The sequence below is a fragment of the Hydra vulgaris genome, chromosome 12 (genome assembly GCF_038396675.1).
Source record: "Hydra vulgaris chromosome 12, alternate assembly HydraT2T_AEP".
NCBI classification, from domain to species: Eukaryota; Metazoa; Cnidaria; class Hydrozoa; order Anthoathecata; family Hydridae; genus Hydra; species Hydra vulgaris.
Genome location: NC_088931.1, coordinates 77,939,439 through 77,964,584, shown reverse-complemented (window position 1 = coordinate 77,964,584; position 25,146 = coordinate 77,939,439). Strand labels below are relative to the sequence as shown.

The following is a 25,146-nucleotide window of genomic DNA, read 5'->3' as shown; positions in this document are numbered from 1 at the left end:
TCCTTATTTAATCAAGCCTTTTCCTGACTGATTAAGAATAGTTTTGAACAACTTTTAATTCTATATTGTCAAGTAGTGATGCACTGATGAAAAAGCCAGATTGTGGCTAATATTACGGATTAATGTATGCATATAAAGGTAATATATTAATATTAGGTATGTATTTGCATATTTAAGTTGTGCTTATGCACCAGTAGTGGTTTGGCCTATTAGCAAATGTCGATGTCTCAGCCAATGCCAATTAATCAGCTTAACTATTGGCTGATAGATAAGCAGATATTTTGCTGTTCAATAGTTCTTGTAAACCTCCATTTTCAATTTTCTCCAAAAATTTTATATTGGAGGAGCTTTTGGTAAATTTGCTGGATTCATACTTTCTTTTTTTTTTATTTCTTGTAATTTCAAAAAAAGAAAAGTTGTAAACTTTATAATAAAAAGAGATTTTGATTAGTAATCATATTAAATAAAAAAAGTAAACTTTGGTATTTGAAACTTAGCAATCATCCGTTTGTCAATCTTAACAAAACAATTTTTGAGAAATTTTTATGAATATAAAAGTTCAGAGTTAGTTAAGTTGAGACACTCTCCTATGTTACCCAGCTGAGGTTAGCACTGGGAATCATCCCCCCCCCCCAACACCCCCTGAACAGTTAGGTTAATAACATTGACAAATTAATACATTGTCAAATGTAAAACATATGGTGTTATGTATTGGAGCAAACTATAACATAATACCAAGACACATAAGGTATGTGTAATAAACTGTATTTATGTTACTAAACCAAACTTACATCCTAATTAATAATTAACCACCAACAAAAATATATCTATAAGTCACTCACAATATTTAGAACAAAAACAGATCAATATAGGTGAAGAAGTGAATAAATATAAAAAAAGAAAAATGTTTACCAATTAAAATTTTTTTTTTTTAATATTTCTTAACCTGACCAAGGTTGAGAAGGCTATTTAGAGATTTTAGACAAGGTTGAGAAGACCACTACAGTTGAGAAGGCTATTTTAGTTGTGATTACAATGGTCTCTCAACTCTATAACTCCAAAACATAAACCTTGATAAACAAGGCCGCTGCCCGGGGAAACATGTTGAGCGTGATACTACCAGGGGTGTGGTGGTGATGGAACTCAGAATTTCTTGTCTATGAGAAAAGAGCTCTACCACTACATCACTACTGCATGGTACAGGTGTTATTCCAATGTTCCAAGACAAGTTAGCCTAATGTTCTAAGACCTGTTGACAGTACCTTGCAACCTGTTCTAATAAATTATAAAATAAAAAAAAAAAGGTAAGTTCTCATTTAAACTTATAACAACCTCTTAATCCCTGTATAGCACAACAAACCTTAAATTTCCCTAAACAAAATAGTAATTGAAATAGTAACCTGTGTGGGCTATTAAAAATTCTTATCTGAGCAACTTTCAAAAGATTTGCATAAGTTTGTTGCAAAATCCCTTTATGATTATGTCAGAAAATAGGTGTATTAGAGGTTTGCAAAGAATGGGAGAAGCCAACTCCAACTTAAAACACCTTCTGCCCTGGGAATTTTGGTCAAGTAAAAGCTATATATGGTGTCTAGATAAAAATACTAATCTTGGGCAGATGTTAAAGGCATCCAACTACTGTCTGGTAGAAGGCCTCCTAGCCAAAGACTTAAGTGGTAAACAGATTCTATCTGTTGACCAGCCACGCACCCCTTCTTTATCTATTAAGCTAGCGTAGATAAATTTATAATACATAGCGTAAGTAAATTTATAATACATAGTTTCCAGTTGAGAGTGTTGAATGCTGGATCTTTTTGATTTAATGCATAGGTTTTGATTGTGTATCTATTTTTATGACTAGGCAACTCATTCTAATGAGGGTACTCATTCTAATGAGGGTAGCTCTAAAACTCAGCTTTATGGTTCTGAGGCCGATTAGTAGTCAGGTTTCCCGAACTCTGTGATAGCTCTTAGAGAGGGTGATTCCATCAATAGCTGTAAAGTATCAGAGTACTAACAGCGCCATGTTGCGAATGAATGGTGTTCCTATTAATACTTATGGTGTGCATTGTCAAGGCCACATTTGGAGCCTTTTGTTACAGCTTAAGACTTATTAATGGTAATGAGATAAGACTCAACAGAATAAAATGTAATTTTTTTTCTGTTGAGTCTTATCTCTTGCAAAGTTCACAAGACCTTTTTGCTCTTTGTGAGACTAATTTGAGTTCAGCTATCTTATCCTGTGATCTTGTGTTGATGGTTATCTTTCTTTAATTTGTAAAGACTCTAATAGTCACATGCTTGGCATGGGAATTTACATTCGTAAGAATTCACCAATTTGTCGCTAAACTAAGTTTGAATCCACAGACTAATTTTATATTTTTTTTTTTTTTTTTTTTTTTTTTTGTTTCACCTCCCTAAGGCCCAGAAAGCCACTACAGATAAGGAGGATACTTAATTGTGGTTATAACCCTCTCTCAACTCTATAACTCCGAAACACGAACCTTGACGAACAAGGCCGCTGCGCGGAGAAACAAGTTGAAAATGTGCTTTCCTTTAGCACCACTTCACTCTTTTGCCTTTTTCTTTGTTCTATAACAAAGAGAAAGACAAAAGAGTGAAGTTACGGTGTATCAGGTAACATCTTTATGATTATTGAATCCTTCCTTACTAATTATAGTATTAAATTTGTCCTCAATGAACATTACTCTTCTTCTTATCCTATAACTTTAGGGGTTCGTTAAGGTTTTATCCTTGGCCCTATACTTTTTTAATTTACATTAACAATCTCTCAGAAATTCTCACATTTAAGGCGGCGTTGTTTGCTGATGATACTACCAATTGATGCCCTTTTTCAAGTTAACAGTTGAAATGCATTCATGCTTTATATTTATTGATACAAACATTTCAAGTTCAATAACTATTTTAATTGGACATTGTCCTCAATATAATAATAAATTGATTGAAACCTTGCCTGATTTATCAAAAAAGAAGAGATTGGGTGTTCATTTAAACATTATTTGTGCAACATCTTCGAAAGGAGTCTTTTTATTCCAGAAAAGAGATTCAAAAAAAAAAGGGGCCAGGTAGGTTGCCATTTGAAACTAATTGATGTACTGTAATTGTTATTAGTTTTGAAACAAGAAATATGAATAAGCTGTTATCTGGAAATGCTGCCCTAAAGAGAAATATCACTTGAATAATAAATATTATTTCCATTAATCGAAGAGTGGTTAAATGTGAAGTACACTCATCATCAAGGATTAACAATTTATTAGCAGAAATTCGATACAGTCGACCAAACTTGGTTCAAGCTGTCTCTATTTGGTCACAATTTTTAATGGAATTTTCTTCTTCTTCTTTGGCCTGAATAAGGACTTTGTTTTTAATATTTTGTTGATATATACTTCAATGCACTTAAACTTCCGAGCTGATTGTGTTTGCGATATGCTGCGTTTGTGATCAAACATTGTTTTAAGTCTTTCAATTTTCCTTTTTGTCATTATTTTAGCAATCCTATCAATTCCATGGACACTATGGTGTCCATTTCTAGTGTGTGGATTAATGGTATAGATGGTTTTAAAAAGAATTTTTCAGCAAGAAAGTGATCAACTGTAAACTTTTTCCCTTTATATTGATTTTTCAAACAAAAGCTGTACAAACGTTCTTGACGGGCTTCTTGTTTTTCTTTCATTTTTCTCTGTAACAATAAATTATTTTAATCTAAAATAAAACAAGTTTTGTAGAGAATTGAAAATACTAAAAACTAGTTAAGATTGCAAGTATGTTACATAACTTTGTCTTTAAAGTCATTATCGTTTTTTAGTTATAACCTGTTACTTTAGAAAGAAGTGATGCATCAGGATAATTTTATTCAATAATGGTATTTCTGGTATACTGGACATATTTAAATATTTAAATAAAACAGCAAGCAAACTTGCTAATCCTACTGTACCAAGACTGACAGAGAAAGAATAACTATAATGGAAAAGAAGTTGCTTAACTTTATATAACAAATAGTTGATTCTATAGAACAACTTCGTACACAGTAAAAAGATTTTACTAATACAAAAAATGAAAATGAAAGAACCAGAAGTGTTTTAGATGACTTTTCGTTATCTATTATTAAATTTAAACTTTTCATTTTATATAGTTGTATTAAATGGTTTTAATTTTAAAGTTTTACTTTAAACTTTAATTTTTACTTAAATTTTTTATTTTTACTTTTATTTTAGTTATTTTTTTGGTCAAGAACTTGTCAAGTGTACTGGTCAAACACTTGACAAGTTTGGTCAAACACTTGTCAAGTGTTTGACCAAACTTGTCAAGTGTTTGACCAAACTTGTCAAGTGTTTGACCAAACTTGTCAAGTGTTTGACCAAACTTGTCAAGTGTTTGACCAAACTTGTCAAGTGTTTGACCAAACTTGTCAAGTGTTTGAGTTTTTAGGTGTTTCTTTTTCCTGTATTTTCAATAATGCTGAAGTTTTATTGTGTTCGCTCTAAGATTCTTTTATATATACTTTTATCATTGCTCTTTTTCTCGAAATATGAGTTTTTTAAACGCTGTGATAAATATCTTGTGATTTGTTTCTAAATGCCACATCTTGAGTTAAATGTCACATCTAGAGTTAAATGCCACATCTAGAGTTAAATGCCACATCTAGAGTTAAATGCCACATCTAGAGTTAAATGTCACATCTAGAGTTAAATGTCACATCAGGAGTTAAATGTCACATCTAGAGTTAAATGTCACATCTAGAGTTAAATGTCACATCTAGAGTTAAATGTCACATCTAGAGTTAAATGTCACATCTAGAGTTAAATGTCACATCTAGAGTTAAATGCCACATCTAGAGTTAAATGCCACATCTAGAGTTAAATGTCACATCTAGAGTTAAATGCCACATCTAGAGTTAAATGCCACATCTAGAGTTAAATGTCACATCTAGAGTTTAATGCCACATCTAGAGTTTAATGCCACATCTAGAGTTAAATGCCACATCTAGAGTTAAATGTCACATCTAGAGTTCAATGTCACATCTAGAGTTAAATGTCACATCAGGAGTTAAATGTCACATCTAGAGTTAAATGTCACATCTAGAGTTAAATGTCACATCTAGAGTTAAATGTCACATCTAGAGTTTAATGCCACATCTAGAGTTTAATGCCACATCTAGAGTTAAATGCCACATCTAGAGTTAAATGTCACATCTAGAGTTCAATGTCACATCTAGAGTTAAATGTCACATCAGGAGTTAAATGTCACATCTAGAGTTAAATGTCACATCTAGAGTTAAATGTCACATCTAGAGTTAAATGCCACATCTAGAGTTTAATGCCACATCTAGAGTTTAATGCCACATCTAGAGTTAAATGCCACATCTAGAGTTAAATGTCACATCTAGAGTTAAATGTCACATCTAGAGTTAAATGTCACATCTAGAGTTAAATGTCACATCTAGAGTTAAATGTCACATCTAGAGTTAAATGTCACATCTAGAGTTAAATGTCACATCTAGAGTTAAACGTCACATCAAGAGTTAAACGTCACATCTAGAGTTAAATGTCACATCTAGAGTTAAACGTCACATCTAGAGTTAAATGTCACATCTAGAGTTAAATGTCACATCTAGAATAGGCCATTTTGTTCAGTTTCAATTGAGAAATCTGACCACAAGGATGCAACTTTCTGCTTTTGAAGAAACATTTCATTTCGGTTTCAGCATTTAGAGGATTAGTAAAAGCTGACACAAATTACAGAAGAAGAAATTCTTCATTCTCTATAACTTTAGCCTTAATGTGATAATGACTCAAAATTATCAGGTATGCTCAAATCTATGACAAAGAATGCTCAATTAAAGAAAAATTCAATAATTTGACTTTACCAAAAGTTATAAAAAATTATTGGATCTTACTATACAGGTAACCATAAAAATTAAAATGTTACACTTTAGACATAAATTGCAGAAGATGTTATGACAAAGGAGAAAATATAGTGGGAAAATAAAAAGTGTGCAAGCTCAATTCAACAAACTTATTTCCTTAACAAAATTTGCACCCTGTCCAGCTCTTACTCTCGATCTGGTTGAGAGTGTATGCTGCTGAAGTCTCTGCAATCACGGCGACATTTTTTGGCAAAGTTCAAATTATTTTCACTTTGAAGCAATAAATCTAGTTTAAGTAGACTGAATTTCTGTATGGAAGTTCTATTATTGAACAATCAGTTGAGTTTGTACACACATACTCATTGACAGAAGCGTATATATTTGAATTTTTCTTACCACCACGTGCTTCTGCATTAAAGACGCTTTAGCAATAAAATAAAGATAATTAAAAACTGTGACCTACCATGGGTCTAGAGAGACTAACAAGTTTGGTAATCATTTCAATTTAATTTCCACTAGCCAACCACCTTAACCTTGACACTGTCAATGATGAATTTTCATCAAAGGAAAAGTTGCATCTAAATAATTCACCTAAAGTATCTAAAAATATTTTTAATTCTGTTCTCTAATTATGCTTTATTTATATAATTAAATTTGGTGTGTGGTTTATGTTGTAAGGTTAGTAATTTTAAAGTAAATTTTTTATGATTTTGGTCATTTCTTGGTCTGTGCACGATTTTGGCATGTTATGGTGCTGATTATAATGTACAATATTGTCTATTGTAACCTTCCTATATTCAAACTATCTATATTATATATATATATATATATATATATATATATATATATATATATATATATATATATATATATATATATATATATATATATATATATATATATATATATATATATATATATATAACTTTTAGTATTTAGTTCAAGACAAAGAATTTTCTTATTTCTTCTATAAAAAAATCCATGCAAAATTAAAGAAAAAATCTTGCATAGGCTTTTTGGAGCTAACACACCACGAAAGCCAATATGGCATTGAAAGTTCTTAACAACAATGCAACAAACCATATACCATAAATGGCCTGATTTACAAGATTGTGACAAGATTTCGTTGAATAACAGAAAAGCATAATGCAACTTAATGTAACTCAACAAAGTTTACATATTTAAATCATTAAAAACATCTTTAAATTGTATCATTATCGCATTTTAAAGTATCACATTGTAATTAAATTTCATTTTAAACCACATTAATAACCTTTTAAACAATATAACAAGTATTACTTATGAAATCAAAATTCAGTATTTGAAAAAGATTATTTTTCCTTTAAAATAAATAAAACGATTATTAGAACAATTAATTACAACTAATTAAATGCTGCTAATATTAATATAAATTTAAATATAAATACAACTTATAAGAGTTTTGACTTAACGGAAATGGATTAACGTGGTAATCGCCATTTTGTACATAAGTATGCGGTAGTGGTGTAGTGGTAAGAGCGCTCGCTTTGTAAGCGAGAAGTTCGGAGTTCGACTCCCACCACGTCCCTGGAAGTACCGCGCTCAACTTAGTTTCTCCGCGCAGTGGCCTTGCTCGGCAAGGTTCGTGTTTCGGAGTTAAAGAGTTGAGAGAGGGTTGCACCACAAATAACAACTAAAAAAAATAAAAAAGCACAAAAAAAAAATGAGTAGCCTCCTCGACTGTAGTGGCCCCCCTCGGGCCTTGGGGAGGTGAATAATCTAAAATGAAAAAATAAAAAAATGCAAACAGCGTAACGCTTCTTAACAAGGTCTGATAAATAAAAACCTTTTAAAGTTCTATGTTTGCTTCTTGATAATCAAACATTTGGCCAATTTATCTATTTTCAATAACTCAAGTTTCAATAACATCATTTTTGTAGAAGCCTATACTTTTAATGTGGCTACCACTTTAAATCAGTGGACTACATCTGGTCCTGAAATTTTACTTTTTATTTGTCACCCCATTACACAGAGATTTCTTGCACAAAAAAGATTAATGTTAAAGGTGCAATGAAAAGTAAAACAGATTTATTTTGAATACTGTGAATAAATTAAAAGATTTTTTATACTTTTTTAAGAAGATATGATTTGAAATTTTTGCTGATATTGCCAGTTTATTTTTTATATTTCTTTGATTTTCGTAACCTTCTATTTAAAATTTATTAATAAGAAATATCTATTTCTTACTCAAAGAGATTCTTAAATTAAAACAAACTGTATAAATCTTTATCTTATAACTACCTTATCAGTTTTTTATTTATCACATTTCATCAACATTTTCTTAATCACTTTTCACCTCACCAGTTTCATTCACCAGTTATCAAGATTTTTTTTTAATTTTTCCAACTTTCTGCGTTTTACCAGTTCTCAACATTTTTTTAATCATTTTCCACTTTAATCAAAATGGTTTAAAAACAAAAAAAAAAATTAAATATGCATAAAAACTTATTTTTACCTTTTGCAATATACTTTGAATATGGGGTGGTATTTCTAATTTTTCATAGATGTCACTCAAAGAAAACCTAAAAAAAGAAAAATACACACAATGACTGGCTGAATGACAATGACTAAACAACTCTATAGTAAATTAGTCATTTTTATTTACTTGTAGATTACCAGTAGTACAAGATAAATAGTTGTCTAAAAGGACAAATGAAATTATAAAAAAGTAGCATTCAGTTGTTCAGCACAACAACCAGATAATTATAATTATTGTTAAAAAAAAATTAACTTAAATAATCTATAAGAATATTCATTATGATTATGCTAAAAAAAACTTTTATAAAGCATTTTTTCACTTGTAACACAACATTGCCAATAAACTTTTTGTAGACAAAGTTTGTTTAGGTAATTACTATTTTTTTAAACAGAGAAAAAATGAAGCTAACTTGCACACATATTATCTAATATGAGACTTGGATGTATTTATTTTCAGTATGAAAAACAAAACTTAATGCATTATTAATGAAGCATATACCAATGTTAATAATGTTAGAAGCTGTTTTTTAAATAAATAAATAGTTATAAATACAGGCCCGGAGGAGTGGGTAAAATTGGTAATTTTTACCCAGGTGCAAAAGCTTCGAAGGCACCAAATTTTAATTGTATACTTATTTTTTTCCTGAGAATACAAAAATATATAAGATTATAAGAATAATTATATGTAAGAATAAGTAAACATTAGTTTATAATAAAAACTATAATAACTCAAAAATGTATGTTAATGTACGTTAGTGTACAATTTTAAAAATATTTTAATTAAATAAGAACAAATCATGCATATGAACTTGCTTGTTGCAAAACTTACTTTTAATAGTAAAAGTAAGTTTTGCAACAAAATCTGTTTCAAGAGTAAGAAAAAGTAAGAGATTTTCGGACGAACCTGAGCAAAACTTGAAAAAACAATTATTTCTAAAAGAAAAATACAAAGAGGAGGTTTTCAATAAAGTATTTGAATGCGCTATTATTGCAAAAAAGATTTTTAATTCTGGTATTGCACCTTTTAGCTTTTTATTCAATAACAAAAAGCTCTCAACAGTTGCGACAGAGATTTTAAAATCTTATTGGATTGCATTGCAAAGTCAATTAGCAGAAAATAGAAAAAAGAAAAAATATTTCCGACAAGGAACTAAGTTTTGAATCAATGTTTCTTTCTTCTTGTTTATCTGAAAATTTAGATTCTAAAAAGGCTTTAAAATATTTGTATACAAACGATTTGAATGAATTCTACACGAATTTATCTATTGCATTGTTATTCAAACTTCTAGGGAATAAGAATTTACTTTGAATAACCAAAGTTTTAAATAACTCAAAATCCACTTTAAAGTGACTTATTTCAAGTTACAATCAATTTCTTTTTTTTTAATTTTTATTTAAGATGCCCTAAGAAGTCCTAACCGCCTTAGGAAGCACCATGGAATAACATTTTGATTTTAAAAAAAAATAGATAGTAAAAAGGAAGAAAAATGGAATAAGATGCTGCTTAAGTCTTTTACTAGTGAAAAAAAAAATTATTTACAAATTTTTGAAAAAGTCGTCAAGTTTTTTATTTTTAAAATAACAAATTTATTACAATTTTTTAAAAAATTTTTAAATACTTTTAAATTTTTTAAAGAGTGTATCAAACATCTTCGATATAAAGCTAAGTGATAGTCGGATTTCAACACCATTATTGTTAAAAAGAGACCAAGTTGCATGTGCAATCTCAAATTTTGGCTTTTCAGTACGGAAATTGTTGATTAACACTTCGTTTATATCCTCTTCTACTTCAGTTCAGTCATTGATTAAAATGGTATCCATAATTTCTCGATCTGTGATAACAATTGTTTTACTTGTACAGATTTCAAAATCTAATAGGTGTATGCATATGAAACCGCTGTTTAAAATAAGACAAGTTAATTTTCTTTTTAAGACAAAATTAATGTATGGATGATTATGTGTGTGAAACTACGTTCAATTTGCTTTAAATATCATAGTTTTTAATTTGATTTTATTCATATCTAGATAATTTTATACATCTTTCAAAATGAACAACTTTGTGCCTTCAAATATGCATTTGCGGGAAGTATTACTTCACTATTTTATTTTAAAGAAAACTGCTGCAGAAAGTCATCGTTTGCTTGTAGAAGCTTATTCTGACCATGCTTTATCTGAAACAACTTGCAGAGATTGGTTTAGAAGATTTAAAAGTGGCTATTTCGATCTTGACAACAAGGAACGTGGTAAACCTCCAAAAAAATTTGAAGATTCAGAATTGCAAAGTTTATTGGACGAAGACGATGCTCAATCCCAAGAACAATTAGCAGAAGAGTTGAATGTTGATCAGGCAACAATTTCAAGACGTTTACAAGCTCTCGGTAAAATAAGAAAGGAAGGAAAATGGGTTCCACATGAATTGAAAGAACGTGATATTGAAAGGCGTTTAGTGACATGCGAAATGTTATTGAATCGTTTTGAAAGAAAGTCTTTTTTGCATCGAATAGTGACTGGAGATGAAAAATGGATTTATTTTGACAATCCAGTCCGCACAACACATTATGTTGACCCAGGCGCACCTGTAAAATCAACACCAAAGAGGAATATTCATGGAAATAAGGCTTTGCTGTCTATTTGGTGGGATCAGATTGGTGTGGTATACTATGAGTTGCTAAAACCTAAAGAAACAACTGATGGGCCACTTTACAGACTCCAATTATTCCGTTTAAGAAAAGCATTAGAAGAAAAACGACCCGAATATGCTGAGAGACACGATAAAATAATTCTTCAACATGACAATGCTCGTCCTCATGTTTGTAAAGTTGTTCAAACAGCGTTGAAAACTATCGGATGGGAAGTCTTATGCCACCCGCCGTATTCACCAGACCTTGCTCCATCAGATTACTATTTATTCCGATCAATGTCACATGGCTTGGCAGATCAGCACTTCTCGAATTATGAAGAGGTCAAAAAATGGCTCGATGATTGGATAGCTTCTAAACCTGAGAAATTCTATTGGGATGGAATTCATAAGTTACCAAAAAATTGGCAAAAAGTAGTAGAAAATAATGGAAATTACATTCAAAGAAATATAAATAAAACATCTCCAAAACAAACGTTCTAATTCAAAGAAAAAACAGCGGTTTCATATGCATACACCTATTAAATTTATGTAATTGTCAACAGCTAATTCTTCATCTAATAAACAAATTTGAATGGATCAGCTTCACCATTTAGCTTTTCAATCTGTATTTCCTGTGAGATGCCTGCTTTTTAAAACAATTCTTTACAGTGTTTGCTAATAAAGAGTTTCATAACCTGACAAAAATGCTCATAGCTTCATGAACGTCGATCTTTGGGGGCATTTTACCAGCATGGATATATATTTGACACCTCACAACATTTGTGCAATAAAAAGCCTTCAATGCTCTAATGATTGGTAAATTGGTTGAGTTCTGGAGGCTGTGTTGGATGGTAAAAATACTAATTCTATTGCTATGAGGTTGTCAAGATTAGCTGTACAATAATCTATGATTAGATCAACTTTCCTAACCTCAGCATTGAACTTTGCATCAAGACTTTTTACATAATTAGTAAAGATTTTAGAGTCCATCAGGATTTTTTTTGGGACTTTACCTCTATTTTCCCACTGATCTAGCCATCCTTCTGAAGCCTTTCTGAAGCTCTTATGTTGAATTCTTTTGCAAAACTTTAATCTTTCTCACTAATGACCTGTCCATTATTTGGTACATTTTATTCACGTGAGTTCATAAACCATTTATATACAGCTTTATCAACAGAGCCATGCTTTTCAAAACATAACTTTTGTTTCTTTGTCCCAAATTGAACAGATTTATACTTACTGAATATGTTTTCTTTATGCTTAATCTAGTAAGTTAAAGTTTTTAGAGGAATACAAAACTTTTCAGCTACATTCTTTTTAGTTTAAACTTTTTCCAAATCTTCAAGAGCAAGATTTTCTTTGATTGTCAGTAATGTCTTCTTTTACATAGATGCTATGTTGAAATTTTTAAGACACTATGTTTAATGTAGTGCAGTAAATTTTTTATCTTCAGAATGTCTAGCACCAGGCCTGTATATATATATATATATATATATATATATATATATATATATATATATATATATATATATATATATATATACATATATATATATATATATATATATATATATATATATATATATTTATATATATATATACATATATATATATATATATATATACATGTATATATATATATATACATATATATATATATACATATACATATTGACAATAAATGCATCCAGCTACTGTTTTGTATATATATATATATATATATATATATATATATATATATATATATATATATATATATATATACACATATATACATATATATATATACACATGTATACATATATAAATATATATATATATATATATACATACATAAATATATATATATACATATATATACATTAGGGTGGTTCAAAAATAGGTCATGTCAAAAATTTGAAAAGAGCCCTAGCTTATGATCTGCCTTGACCCCAAAATAGTACTTAAAATTTTTTACAAAAATTTTTTTGATCATCGGAAAGGTCCCCACAAAGGGCAAAAGGGTCAATTTTTGCCCCGTTTTAAGAAAAACTTTACCCCGCTTGTGGGACCCTTAAATTTTAACCAATTTTGAAAAAAAATTATCCAATAACATGGTAATGAGTTATACAACTTAAGTTTAAGGGGCTCTTTTCATAAATAGTTTTTTAAGTAACTTTCAGAAGAATTATAAAACATTAAAAATCATCAAAACATAAAATGTTTTTTTAAAAAAAATAAGTATTTGTTTGAATACAATAAAAAAAAACTTTACCAATACAAAACAAAAACCAAACATTTACAAGTGTTTCAAAAAGTAGATATTAAATAATACTATTGAGTGCAGCTTTGGCATGATCCGACTTTTTTCTACCATTTCGATTTTGCTTGTACACATGAGTAAAAAGAAACGTATCTTGCCTTTTCTCTTCTGAATGTGCTTTATTAACAAGTTGTTGAACTAATTTGACTGTTCTTTCTGAACAATCATTCACAACATCAAGATTCATGATGGCTGTTTCAAATTCTTGATAGAAATCATTTAAAATCCAATACTCTGCAGGAAGCTTCATCCATTGAACCTCAGCTTTTCCATGACCAAGCATGTCAAATATAAGCCAGGACTTCTCTGTAACTAGTGGAACTAAACTGGGAGGCTCATCCTGTGAAAAGTTTAAGTTCTTCAGAATATCTTTATCCAACACCTGTCTTTCTAAGGAATACTCCTCTATAGAGGGTCGTTTTAGACCAAATAGTCTCTTAGCCATGTTGCTACATTCTTTACATTTCTGATCTGCAATTGCTATAATGACTAAATATGGGTCAAGGTACCAAGTATGTCGCATAATGAATTCAGAAACAGCTTGAGCTCCAGCTTTATTCAATTCCTCAAACCTTTTCATCTGCCAGTATGATTTCATATCCTAATAGTTAAGGGTTAGATTTTTCAATGTTTAATTTAAAAATAAATAATATACCTACTTTTTGTATTTATTCAAAATTATATCTTTATTTTAAAACAATTATTCAGACCGTGTACCTGCGTTGGAGCAGTTGAACTTAGCTCCGCTCTAAGAAACCATTCAGTGTAAAAAATGGAAAGAAACTTTGTCATTTCAGTGATTTCATCCTTGCTCTCTTCATTGATTTCAGGGATTTTTTCCATAAGTAGAAACAGTTTTAGGTAAAATAAACTTTTACCCATGAATCTGGCATGATGAACAGCTCCAGGATTGTGAAGTTTAAACCTGTCAGTGTGTGACAGTACCATCAATGTAAGTTCAGCCAATTCTTGATAATCTTTACGAAACTTTCCATTCTAAACAAATTTTTTTTCCTAAGTTATAATAACTTAAATTACTTACTACAAATTTGTAACTGGAAAATTATATGCGAAGTACTACTTTACTATACTATTTTTTGGAAGTAAGAAGAGATAATTAGATTTTAAATTAATTTATAAAGCTATTATTACTCACCTTCTTAAAAACTTTAGTGCTAATTATATATCTGCAAAATTGAATAGCACTCAGCCTTTGTTCATTAATCCAGGAATCAACAGGAGTTGATAATCTTTTTAAATCTTGATTTTCAGTATCTAGATCATTCCAATGGTTCTTCAGAAGTTTAAATAATTTGTTTTCTGGTCCTGAAGTATGACTACTTGGATAAAGCTCCCAAAAATGGGTAACATGACGCTCAACAATATGGTGTCGACATGCAGTTAATAACATAGGGCGCTGTAAGTGCACAATGATTCTGCTACAAGCTCCTTTTGCTTTACCTGTGTTGGCGCTAGTGGTATCAAAGCAAAGACACTGAACTTTATCCTCTAATCCAAAGTTAGAAATAAGTTCTTCTATAGCTTCTTTTTGGTGTTCTCCAGAACCTGAGTCGATTACTGGAATTCCAAGTAACTCGGTTTGTCCTTTAATCCTAGCAAGAACAGCTAACCTATCTTTTGAAAACTGTTTTCCTTCAGTAAGTTCTTTCACAATTTTTCCATCAAAATGAATTGTTATCAGAGAATTTGAAGATTTAGAAATGCTTTTTATATGGTCTCTGATTTCATTTGCACCCATTACCACAGCATTCTCTGCTGCTCTGTATGATGAAGATTTAGAGCATACAAACTCAGACATGCATCCTCCAGAATTGACAATAAAACTGCTAAGAATTGCTGTATGTGGATGTGGAGTTAAACCCTCTCCAACTGCTGTGTGAGCAGTACGGTGCAAGATATCCTTTGGTATGTTGACAGAATTTGTAGGATCAATATATGACTCAATTTCAAATTCACTATCACTTAATTTGCTTTTATTGGTATTAAAAGAACTTAATGAATTTTCAGAATCAGTATCTGATACATTGTTTAATTTATTATAACTCCATTTAGATTTATACTTTCTTTTTAATGAATATTGAAATCTCTTATCCAATCCCCCTAACTTTCCTTTCCTTTCCTCTAATTGGTCTTTAAGAAAAGCTATGTCTTCCTCTTTGTCATTTTGGTTTCTCAACCTATCTTTTCTTATTTTTTCAATCATATTTAGTGGGTTTTCTCCAATCCAGAAAACCTTTTTCATATTTTCTTTAAAGTTCTTTCTTTTTTTAACTTCAGCAGCGTTGTTTCTTTTGCTTAGGCTTTTCAGCTTCATCCAGTCTTTCACCATTTTTGTGACCTTGATCCTATAAAATGAAATTATTATTATTAAATGCTTATAAAAACTTAAAAATATATTTTAGTGTTTTGATAAGGTTATACAGTTTGATCTATCATTACATTAGCTTCTGAGTTGTAATTACTTCAAATCCACCACGTGTCCATGGAGCTACAAGTTTAGATATTATGCAGCAATGTAACTGACTGGTAGGACAATTTGGTGAGAATGATCCACTTTTGTTTGGACATCCTACAATAAAACTCAGTTTAACTTCAGGTTTAGATTTTCTCAGAAAGTTGAAGTATTGAAGAATTTCTTGTGTAGTTGCAAATTTATTGTTAGGAATAGTACAATTTCTTTTTCCCACTAAAAAAGTATCATCAACTCTTTCAATTTTCTTTTTGGGTGGCATCATATAAATTATTAATATTTTATGTTAGTCTAAAATTAAATGTTTACATATAAGTATATTAGATGAAATAATAAGATTATATTTTAATTTTGAAAATGAAATATTTATTTTTTATTTTATTTAAAATCTTTTTTATTCTTTATTCAAAACAAAAATTGTTCAGCAAAAAAAGTTATGTTTTCAAATATTAAATTATACAAAAAAATTGAAATGTAAGATATTTTGAAAATACCCACTAAAAACCCGCTTTTTGCTGAAAAAATGAAATTCTTTGGATGTTTATTTTTGAAAAGAGCCCCTTAAACATAAGTTGTATAACTCATTACCATGTTATTGGATAGTTTTTTTTTTTTAATGGTTGAAGTTTAAGGGTCCCACAAGCGGGGTAAAGTTTTCATTAAAATGGGGCAAAAATTGATCCTTTTGCCCTTTGTGGGGACCTTTCCGATGATCAAAAAAATTTTTGTAAAAAATTTTAAGTACTATTTTGGGGTCAAGGCAGATCATAAGCAAGGGCTCTTTTCAAATTTTTGACATGACCTATTTTTGAACCACCCTAATATACATAAATGTATTGACATTAAATGCATCCAGCTACTGTCTTGTACAAAGCCTCCTACGCAAAGACTTAAGGGATAAACAGATTCTATCTGTTGACCAGCTTCGTATACCTTCTTCATCTATCAGACAGGCATAGATGTATTTATAATACATTATTTCCAATTTAGGATGGTAAATGACTAATGACTAGGCAACCCATTCTATTATCAGCTAATGAGGGTACAGCTCTAAATCTCTTTATGGTTTATATGGTTTTATGGTTCAAAGGCCAGCTGGTAGTCTGGTTTCCCAAACTCTGTGTTAGCTCTCAGAAAGGATAATTCCATCAACAGCTGTAAAATATTAAGTCCTAACAATACCATGTTGCTCATGGATGGTGTCCCTGTTCGAACTTTAGGTGTGCATTGTAGAGGCCGCATTTTGAGCCCTTTGTTATTGCTTGAGTTTATTAATAGTTATGAGGCAATTGCTTGGACTACTATTTAGTGTACTGAGCACTATCTGTGCTTTGAGTCAAGTTTCTTAATCAATTTAAAAAATTACTAAAGTATCAAAAACTATAAAAAAATATTGTCATCACCAAGTTCTCTAAATATATCATTCACTTATATTTGTGGTCTTTGAAGTAACTTTTCTTCTGTTGAGTCTTATCTCTTGCAAAGTTCACCTACTTGATGTATTATTTATATTTGTAAGAATTTACTCATTTGCCGGGAAACTAGGTTTACATTATATTTATAAATACATACAGTGGCTTACCATATTATTGGACTAAAAAACTGAAAAAACACCACTGAAAATCTTTGCTCCTCGCATAATTTTTTTCTCTTTCATTATTTTTTTCTTTTGGAATGTTGCCAAAAATGTTACTTCCTTAATAGCAACATTGCTCATATCTTTTATTGTCATTCTTACCATATGTTGTCAGTTTGAACAGGTCCTTGCATAAAACAATTGATTTAAGAAATCAATCAGTTAGTCTAATCTAATTAAAAACATTTGCATTTTAATTGGCACTCTTATTTAATTTTTTTACTTTTTTTTTTTTTTTGTAATAACCATGTCTTAATAAAGCATTGCACTCTGACATCATTCCGAAATAGCCTGCTGCCGAGGGCTTCAGTACATACATCGAATATCTTATAGCTTGCTGCAGCAACATAATGCAACTACATTAACTGAGGGTTTGGCATGGGGCAGTAATCTTTTTTTAAACATTCTTTGTTTTTTCTTTTCTTTCTGTAAACGCTATATAAACTAATGTAACAAAAATTGATTAATAATTTATTACATAAATACCATATAGTAGATAAATACAATTTTATCTTACTCTAAAAAACTATTTAAAAAAATCTCTACTTGGCAAACTGTACAACATCTTGAAAAAGTTGATCTGTAATAATAAATTCCTCACTGTTTACACATATTCTCTCTATATTCAAATGAATTTTAATGCACTCTAACAGTTCATACAAATATATCCAATACAATGCATTCCTTGGATTAATATCAAGAGCTTGAACTATGCAAGATAATGATTCTAGAAAAAAAAAATCTTCAACTAAAAAAACTAAAAACTTAAAATAAAGTGTAAAATAATCATAAATACAAGGCTTAAACAGTTTTCAGTAACGAAACTTCTCAACTACCAGTGGTGTACACTGGATTTTTAGATATTTGAGTTTTGACACTTACAGGCATTGTGCAAACTATAAACTTTTGTATGTTTATGCTTATATCAAAAAAGAATGTTTTGCAAAGAATTGGGGTAATTGGAGCTTGGGAACAAAAGAACTTTAATTTTTGGGCCCACCCAGTCCTTAATGTGGAAGCAATGAATTTATAAAATATTTTCTTTACTATTTTTATTTAAATTTATATTCATCAACAAGTTTCAAATTTCAAGCAAAAACCTTTTAGTGTTCACTTTTTATGACCTTGCAAAGTTTACAGCCCCCTCAAATTGAGGAAGGTTAAAACTTTATATGGTCATAGTTTTTGAAAAATAAGAGATTATTGCATGAAATTTGAAGTTTGTTGATGAATATAAATTTAGATAAAAATAGTAGAGAAAATATTTTATAAACTCGTTGCTCCCACATTAAGGGCTGGGTGGGCCCAAAAATTAGGGTTTTTTTGTTCCCAAGCTCCAATTACCCCAATTCTTTGCAAAACATTCTTTTTTGATATAAGCAAAAACATAAAAAAGTTTGGAGTTTGCACAACGCCTGTAAGTGTCAAAACTCAAACATCTAAAATTCCAGTGTACACCACTGACTACTGACAACTTTTTAATGGTACTTTTAAATATTTAAAGTCATATGCATACACTTAACAATCTTATGTTATAAATCACTTAACAACCTTTTGTTATAAATCACTCAACAATCTTATGTTATAAATCACTTAACAATCTTATGTTATAAATCACTCAACTATCTTATGTTATAAATTACTCAACAATCTTATGTTATAAATCACTTAACAATTTTATGTTATAAATCACTCAACAATCTTATGTTATAAATTACTTAACAATCTTATTTTATAAATCACTTAACAATTCTGATGTTATAAATCACTTAACAATCTTATGTTATAAATCACTTAACAACTTATGTTATATATCACTTAACAATCTTATGTTATAAATCACTCAACAATTTTATGTTATAAATCACTCAACAACTTTATATTATAAATCACTCAACAACTTTATGTTATAAATCACTTAACAATTCCGATGTTATAAATCACTTAACAATCTTATGTTATGAATCACTTAACAATCTTATGTTATAAATCACTCAACAATTTTATGTTATAAATCACTCAACAATCTTATGTTATAAATCACTCAACAATCTTATGTTATAAATCACTTAACAATCTTATGTTATAAATCACTTAACAATCTTATGTTATAAATCACTTAACAATCTTATGTTATAAATCACTCAACTATCTTATGTTATAAATTACTCAACAATCTTATGTTATAAATCACTTAACAATTTTATGTTATAAATCACTCAACAATCTTATGTTATAAATCACTTAACAATCTTATTTTATAAATCACTCAACAAGTTTATGTTATAAATCACTTAACAACCTTATGTTATAAATCACTTAACAACCTTGAAAGAGCCCATTTTTAAAGGAGATCTTTTGAAACTTAAATCTATTTTTCAACGTTTGTTTAATTAATATAGCCTTTATTGAAGTAGATTTGTATTCTTAATCTTCTTGGCTCATAGATTTTTGCTCGTGCCTTCCTGGAACGTCTATACAAATCTTTTTGTTACCTCCTAATGAGGGTACAGCTATTAAACTCAGTTTATTGGTTTTGAAACTTGCTGGTAGCAAAGCTTTTAAACTCTGTGATGGAATCAGCTCTTTTACAGCTATTGATGGAATCAGCTCTCAGAGAGGCTGATTCCATCAATAGCTGTAAAACATCAGAGTTTTAACACTTCCAAATTGTGCATGGAAGATCCGCTTTTGATGTGCAATGTTAAGACCAAATAAGAAGCCCTTCATTACAAATTTGGTATGATTAAGAAGAATGAGGCAGCCACATAGGTTATTACTATGGGTGTCATACACATACTTAGGGTGTCATACACTATCTGTGATTGAGTCAGGTTCTCTATTAATTACAAACATGAATAATATTTCAATGAATCCTACTTTTGAAAAATTCACTCGACCGACTTGCTTTTTTTGTCTAATTTAAATTGGACTGTTTCATCTTATAATCTTAATATTAAAACATATTATTTTTTAATTTAATAATGCATACTACTTTTTAATTCACAAACTCCAATATTTACATACTTGGTCTGACATATATTTATGTATCAATTCACTTTTTTGTGGTAAAACCAGGTTTTAATTCTGTCTATTTTTTATGAACTTTTGCTTAGCACCTCTTCACTTCATAACTTTTTTTGATAACACTTTTTTTGATAACTTTAACTGATAACACTCTTTTTAAAGTTGTTTCTGATTAAATTGACCAAGTCTTTTTCATTATCTATCAGTTAATATTGTTGCAATTGGTGAATTTAAAGCATCATTACACTGAATGGCTTTATTATCACACTGAATGGATTGGCTCTAGTACCACTGACCCTGCTAGCTCTAAAACTTAAAATATTTGTTGATTCATTCTGTCGTCACACTTCTTACTACTGGCTCAAGGCTAAGTGCTTTACAACTTGGTGCCAAAAACTGCACCTCCAATATAATCTCCTTTGGACAGACATAGAAGCTTTTTCTCCTACTGCAGTGTGCAGCTCACACACTGCTAAACAAGAGGTTTTAGGTTTTAGGTCAAAGTTCCCCAAATATTTTTATGGAATTTTTATCAGTGACTCTTCAGGATACTGTGCCTTGAAGCTTAAAAATCAAAAGGTTTTTTGATTTTCAAGCTTCTAAAATGGTTACAAACTTTTGGAAAATTTTAATATGAAAAGGGAGGGGGTAAGAGTTATTAAGTAAAGGTTTTCTTTATAAAAAGTCAATATTACCATCTTCAAAATATGTTATAGTTAACCCAGTATTTTAGGCTATTAAATTTTGATCACCTCAAGATTTTCTATAGAATTGTTAATGAAACCATATATAAAAAAGTTGTTGTGTAATGCTTTGTTGAAAATTGTTCTAATAATAAGGTTTCCATATTTTTACTTTATTTAGTCATTTCTCTATTTGATATAATAAAAAAATTGATATAATAGAATGTTGCAAATCCTAATATTTGTTTGGTTACTATAAAATAAAAATCACTTTTTAAAAATAACCAATATATAAAAATAAACTTACTTTATGTAGGGATATGTTCTACATGCAAAAAGTATTTAAACTTATTAAAAGAAAGTAAAGACATACTAAATATAATAAAAACTCGACAGCAATTTGCCCAATTATCTAGATTTGTAAGCTCTAGAAATTGAGAAAAATGCAGAGTTTGTTCAAAGGCTTGATCCAGATTTCCACATATGAAAAAAACAAAGAAATCGGTAAGTTTGATTAGGATGTGTAACACTTGCTTTTGTGATTGGGGGAGGAATTTAATATTAATGTACTGAAATGAATGCGTGTAGAAATCTTTTTAAGTTATTTAATACTTCTGAAAAAGTTCAGGAAAAAGTCACTTCGAATGTTTTAACAATTTTTAAACAGGTACTTAAATAAGTGCAACTATATTGTGTAGCGGGTATAATTTAAAAAAAAAAAAACATAAAAAAACTCACTGAGATTTTGACAAAAAATAAAGCCACAAGTAAGAAAATCCTTTTTATTGATTTTGACCTATGATATAGTTAAGAAAAAAAAAAAAAAAAAAAAACTTATAAGCAAAACTACTACTATCAGCTGATTTGTAATTTTTTAATATTGAAAGAAAATAACTCTAGCGCCGGTTGCATGCATGTATTAGCGTTTAAGGAAAATATAATATAAACTAATCTATATAATATAATCTTATATGCGTTGTTCAGCATTTATCAAATGTTTCTTGGCAAATTCTAGACTGTTGTTTGGTGTCAGGCCTATAGCCTATATAGTATATTCGTCTACTCTTTGCTCTGCATTAAAATATAATTGAACTTTACAACTCATTTTATTCCTTTCAATAACCTTTCTTTATTTATTTTTAACTCGACAAAGGTTACATGCTTTTTTTGTGTGTGTTTCATCTTATTTTTTGTCTGATTTATTTTAATTTTGTTTAATTGTATAAATACTCAGATATTTTTTGTAAATATATTTATTTGTTACATTGGCTGGTTATTCAGTGAGTTTATCACAATAAAAGTTAATCTTTGCTTATTTCTCTACAAAATTTTATTGTACCATGGATTCGGATAGTGATAGTGATGTCTTTGCCAATAACTTTTGTTACCTTACTTAGTTTACTGACTAAGTAAGGTAGCAAAAACGACGAGGAATTGCTTCAAGTAAATAGAAGGAGTCTTGTCAATACCATCTAGCGACTCTGAAGAAAGTGATGATGAAGTACTGGACTGGTCAAAAAATGATAATGTGCCTATAATCAAGCCATTCATAGGAAAAAGGGGAATTTTTGTTATGCCAAATAATTCGGAGAGTGAAGTTGATGTGGTTTCGCTTTTTACTGAGGACAATTTATTTGAATATATGGTGACAGAAACAAATAGCTACTTCAACTTATGGGTAGAATCTGCAAAGATATGAGGGACAGATATTGGTCGACGGACAAAACAATTCAAACCCCAATTTTTGCTTAAGTAATGAGCAGGGATTGATTTCGACAAATATGGCATACATAGCATTTTTCTAACAATGCTGATGGAGAGGATAATGATCGCCTTAAAAAGATCCGCCCATTTAATTCTCATAAGAATGGTTTGTGAAGCTACAACCGACTATATTTGTAACTTTCGCATATACTGTGGAGAAGGAAGTTAATTACAACAAACAATTGTGAATCTTCTGCAGCCGTATTTGAAATTATGGCACCACATATATATGGATTTGAAATTATGACACCACATATATATGGATATATTATGGACATAACTATTATAATAGTCTTGACACTTGTGAAATACTTTTACAATATAGATTCTATACATATGGCACTATTTGCACAAACAGAGGCCTTCCTCTTTGTTTAAGAAAAGCAAAACTGAAAAAGGGGGAATCTTTCGTCACCGGCGATGCATTTTATTACAATGTTGGCAATCGAAAAGACCAGTCCGAATGATTTCGACAATACATTCAGCTAATATTGAGAAAGCCGCAATATTGATTGGGTGACAAAAGAAAAAATTTTTAGACCAATATGTGTGGTTGATTATAACAAATATATACAAGGTGATGATTGCGCTGACCAATATTTGTCGTATCACACGTAATACTATATTAATATATATCATTACGATAAGTTACTTTAAACTTAATTTCATTTTTATTATATATACCATTGCATTATTATTAAAATAGTCAACATTTTTACAGGTGGATAAAATTAAAAACCCCGCAACAGTGCCATGTTTGTACTGCGCATAAGCAAAAAAAGCTTTATTTTGCCATATGTGCCAATTTTGTGAAAAGTCTCTTCATAAGGGAAATGATTTTTTTAAATAACATACTTTAGAAAAGTATTAGTGAGTGATTATTAGTTTAAAAAAGTTTAAAAATAATAAGACATAAATATAAATTAATCAATAGAGTTTAATTTTTTGAACAAAATATGCAGATAGTTTATTAAATAGTTTTATAAAAAAATATAAATAATAATATCTGAAATATAATTTATAATAAATAAAATATCAAACACCATGAATGAAATATGATAACTAAAACATAACAATTAAATATAAAATATACAAGTAAGTTTAATAACCAAACATTTTTCTAAAACAAAAAACATTACTTATAGCTGACATTAAAATTTTGGTTAAGGTTTTTCAAATAAAAAAACAAAATCGGGTACTAATACCAGATTCACTGATAAACTGCAGTCAGCGCAGCGGGTACTAATACCCAACCTGCTCAAAAAGTGTTCAGGTGAGTTTATAAGAAAAAGAAACTAGAGCATGGAGTCCAAACACATTTAAATACTGGTAAATTGTTTATTAATATAGCTGCTCAACTTTGTAATGACTTACAGAAAGCATTTCTGTAAGTCATTACAAAGTCATTACAAATTTCTTACCAAACATTAATAAGAATTGGAATTGACTCAGATAAAAACGTTATGAGATGAAGAGATCTTGAACTTAATAATAGTTTTTTTTTAAGAGGAGGAGCTTAATAATAATATTTTGTAGGAGGAGGATCACTTAAAATAATTTGTAGCCTCTTTGATCCAGAAAAAAAAACTATATTTAGTATGTCTTTCTTTTCTTTCAGTAAGTTGACATAAGTTTATTTTTACATATTGATTATTTTTAGAAAATGATTTTTATTTAAAAAATTGCATTATTTAATCATAAAATAGAATATAGCAGTTAGATAACTGTACACAGATATTAAATATTCAGGTTTTACATACACTTTCATGTAAACCTCTAATAGTTTAACGACTTGAATATATTTTAGGCATTTCTTTAAACAACAGCAACAAATAATTTTCTGATACAATAAATGGTCTAATTATTCTTTTCTTTTTACTGTTTTCTTAGATATATTATATATTTTCTGTTTTGGTTATATATCTACATATATATATATATATATATATATATATATATATATATATATATATATATATATATATATATATATATATATATATATATATATATATATATATATATATATATATATATATATATATATGTAGATATATAACCAATATATATATGTATATATATATATATACATATATATATATATATATATATATATATATATATATATATATGTAGATATATAACCAATATATATATGTATATATATATATATATACATATATATATATATATATATATATATATATATATATATATAT

At 29.1% G+C, this 25,146-nt stretch overlaps 2 protein-coding genes and 1 pseudogene across 3 annotated transcripts in view; 1 reads left to right on the top strand and 2 right to left on the bottom strand.

Moving 5' to 3' along the window:
• LOC136089029 (uncharacterized) overlaps positions 1 to 25,146 on the bottom strand; it is a 57,499-nt gene that overhangs the window by 13,567 nt on the left and 18,786 nt on the right. For both annotated transcript variants that reach the window (XM_065814536.1, XM_065814537.1), the window contains exons 4-5: positions 18,000 to 18,180; positions 8,382 to 8,448 (exon numbers count right to left, since the gene is read on the bottom strand). In XM_065814536.1, the coding sequence (XP_065670608.1) occupies positions 8,382 to 8,448; positions 18,000 to 18,180 (248 nt within the window). The remainder of the gene's footprint in view (positions 1 to 8,381; positions 8,449 to 17,999; positions 18,181 to 25,146) is intronic.
• Positions 13,328 to 16,079, bottom strand: LOC136089132 (uncharacterized). Its single transcript, XM_065814855.1, has 4 exons — positions 15,787 to 16,079; positions 14,483 to 15,692; positions 14,044 to 14,322; positions 13,328 to 13,927 (listed from the first exon to the last, which is right to left on the bottom strand). Exons 1-4 carry the CDS (start codon positions 16,077 to 16,079, stop codon positions 13,328 to 13,330), a joined length of 2,382 nt encoding a protein of 793 aa, XP_065670927.1.
• LOC136089131 (uncharacterized) lies at positions 21,607 to 23,394 on the top strand (annotated as a pseudogene).

Bases quoted from the DNA above. Each gene is read 5' to 3' on its own strand.
- LOC136089132 (XM_065814855.1), bottom strand. From the start codon at position 16,079: ATGCCACCCAAAAAGAAAATTGAAAGAGTTGATGATACTTTTTTAGTG. The intron at 15,693-15,786 runs GTAATGATAGAT...TTCATTTTATAG, and splicing joins ATTACAACTCAGAAGCTAAT to GATCAAGGTCACAAAAATGG. The intron at 14,323-14,482 runs GTGAGTAATAAT...AAATTTGTTTAG, and splicing joins GCACTAAAGTTTTTAAGAAG to AATGGAAAGTTTCGTAAAGA.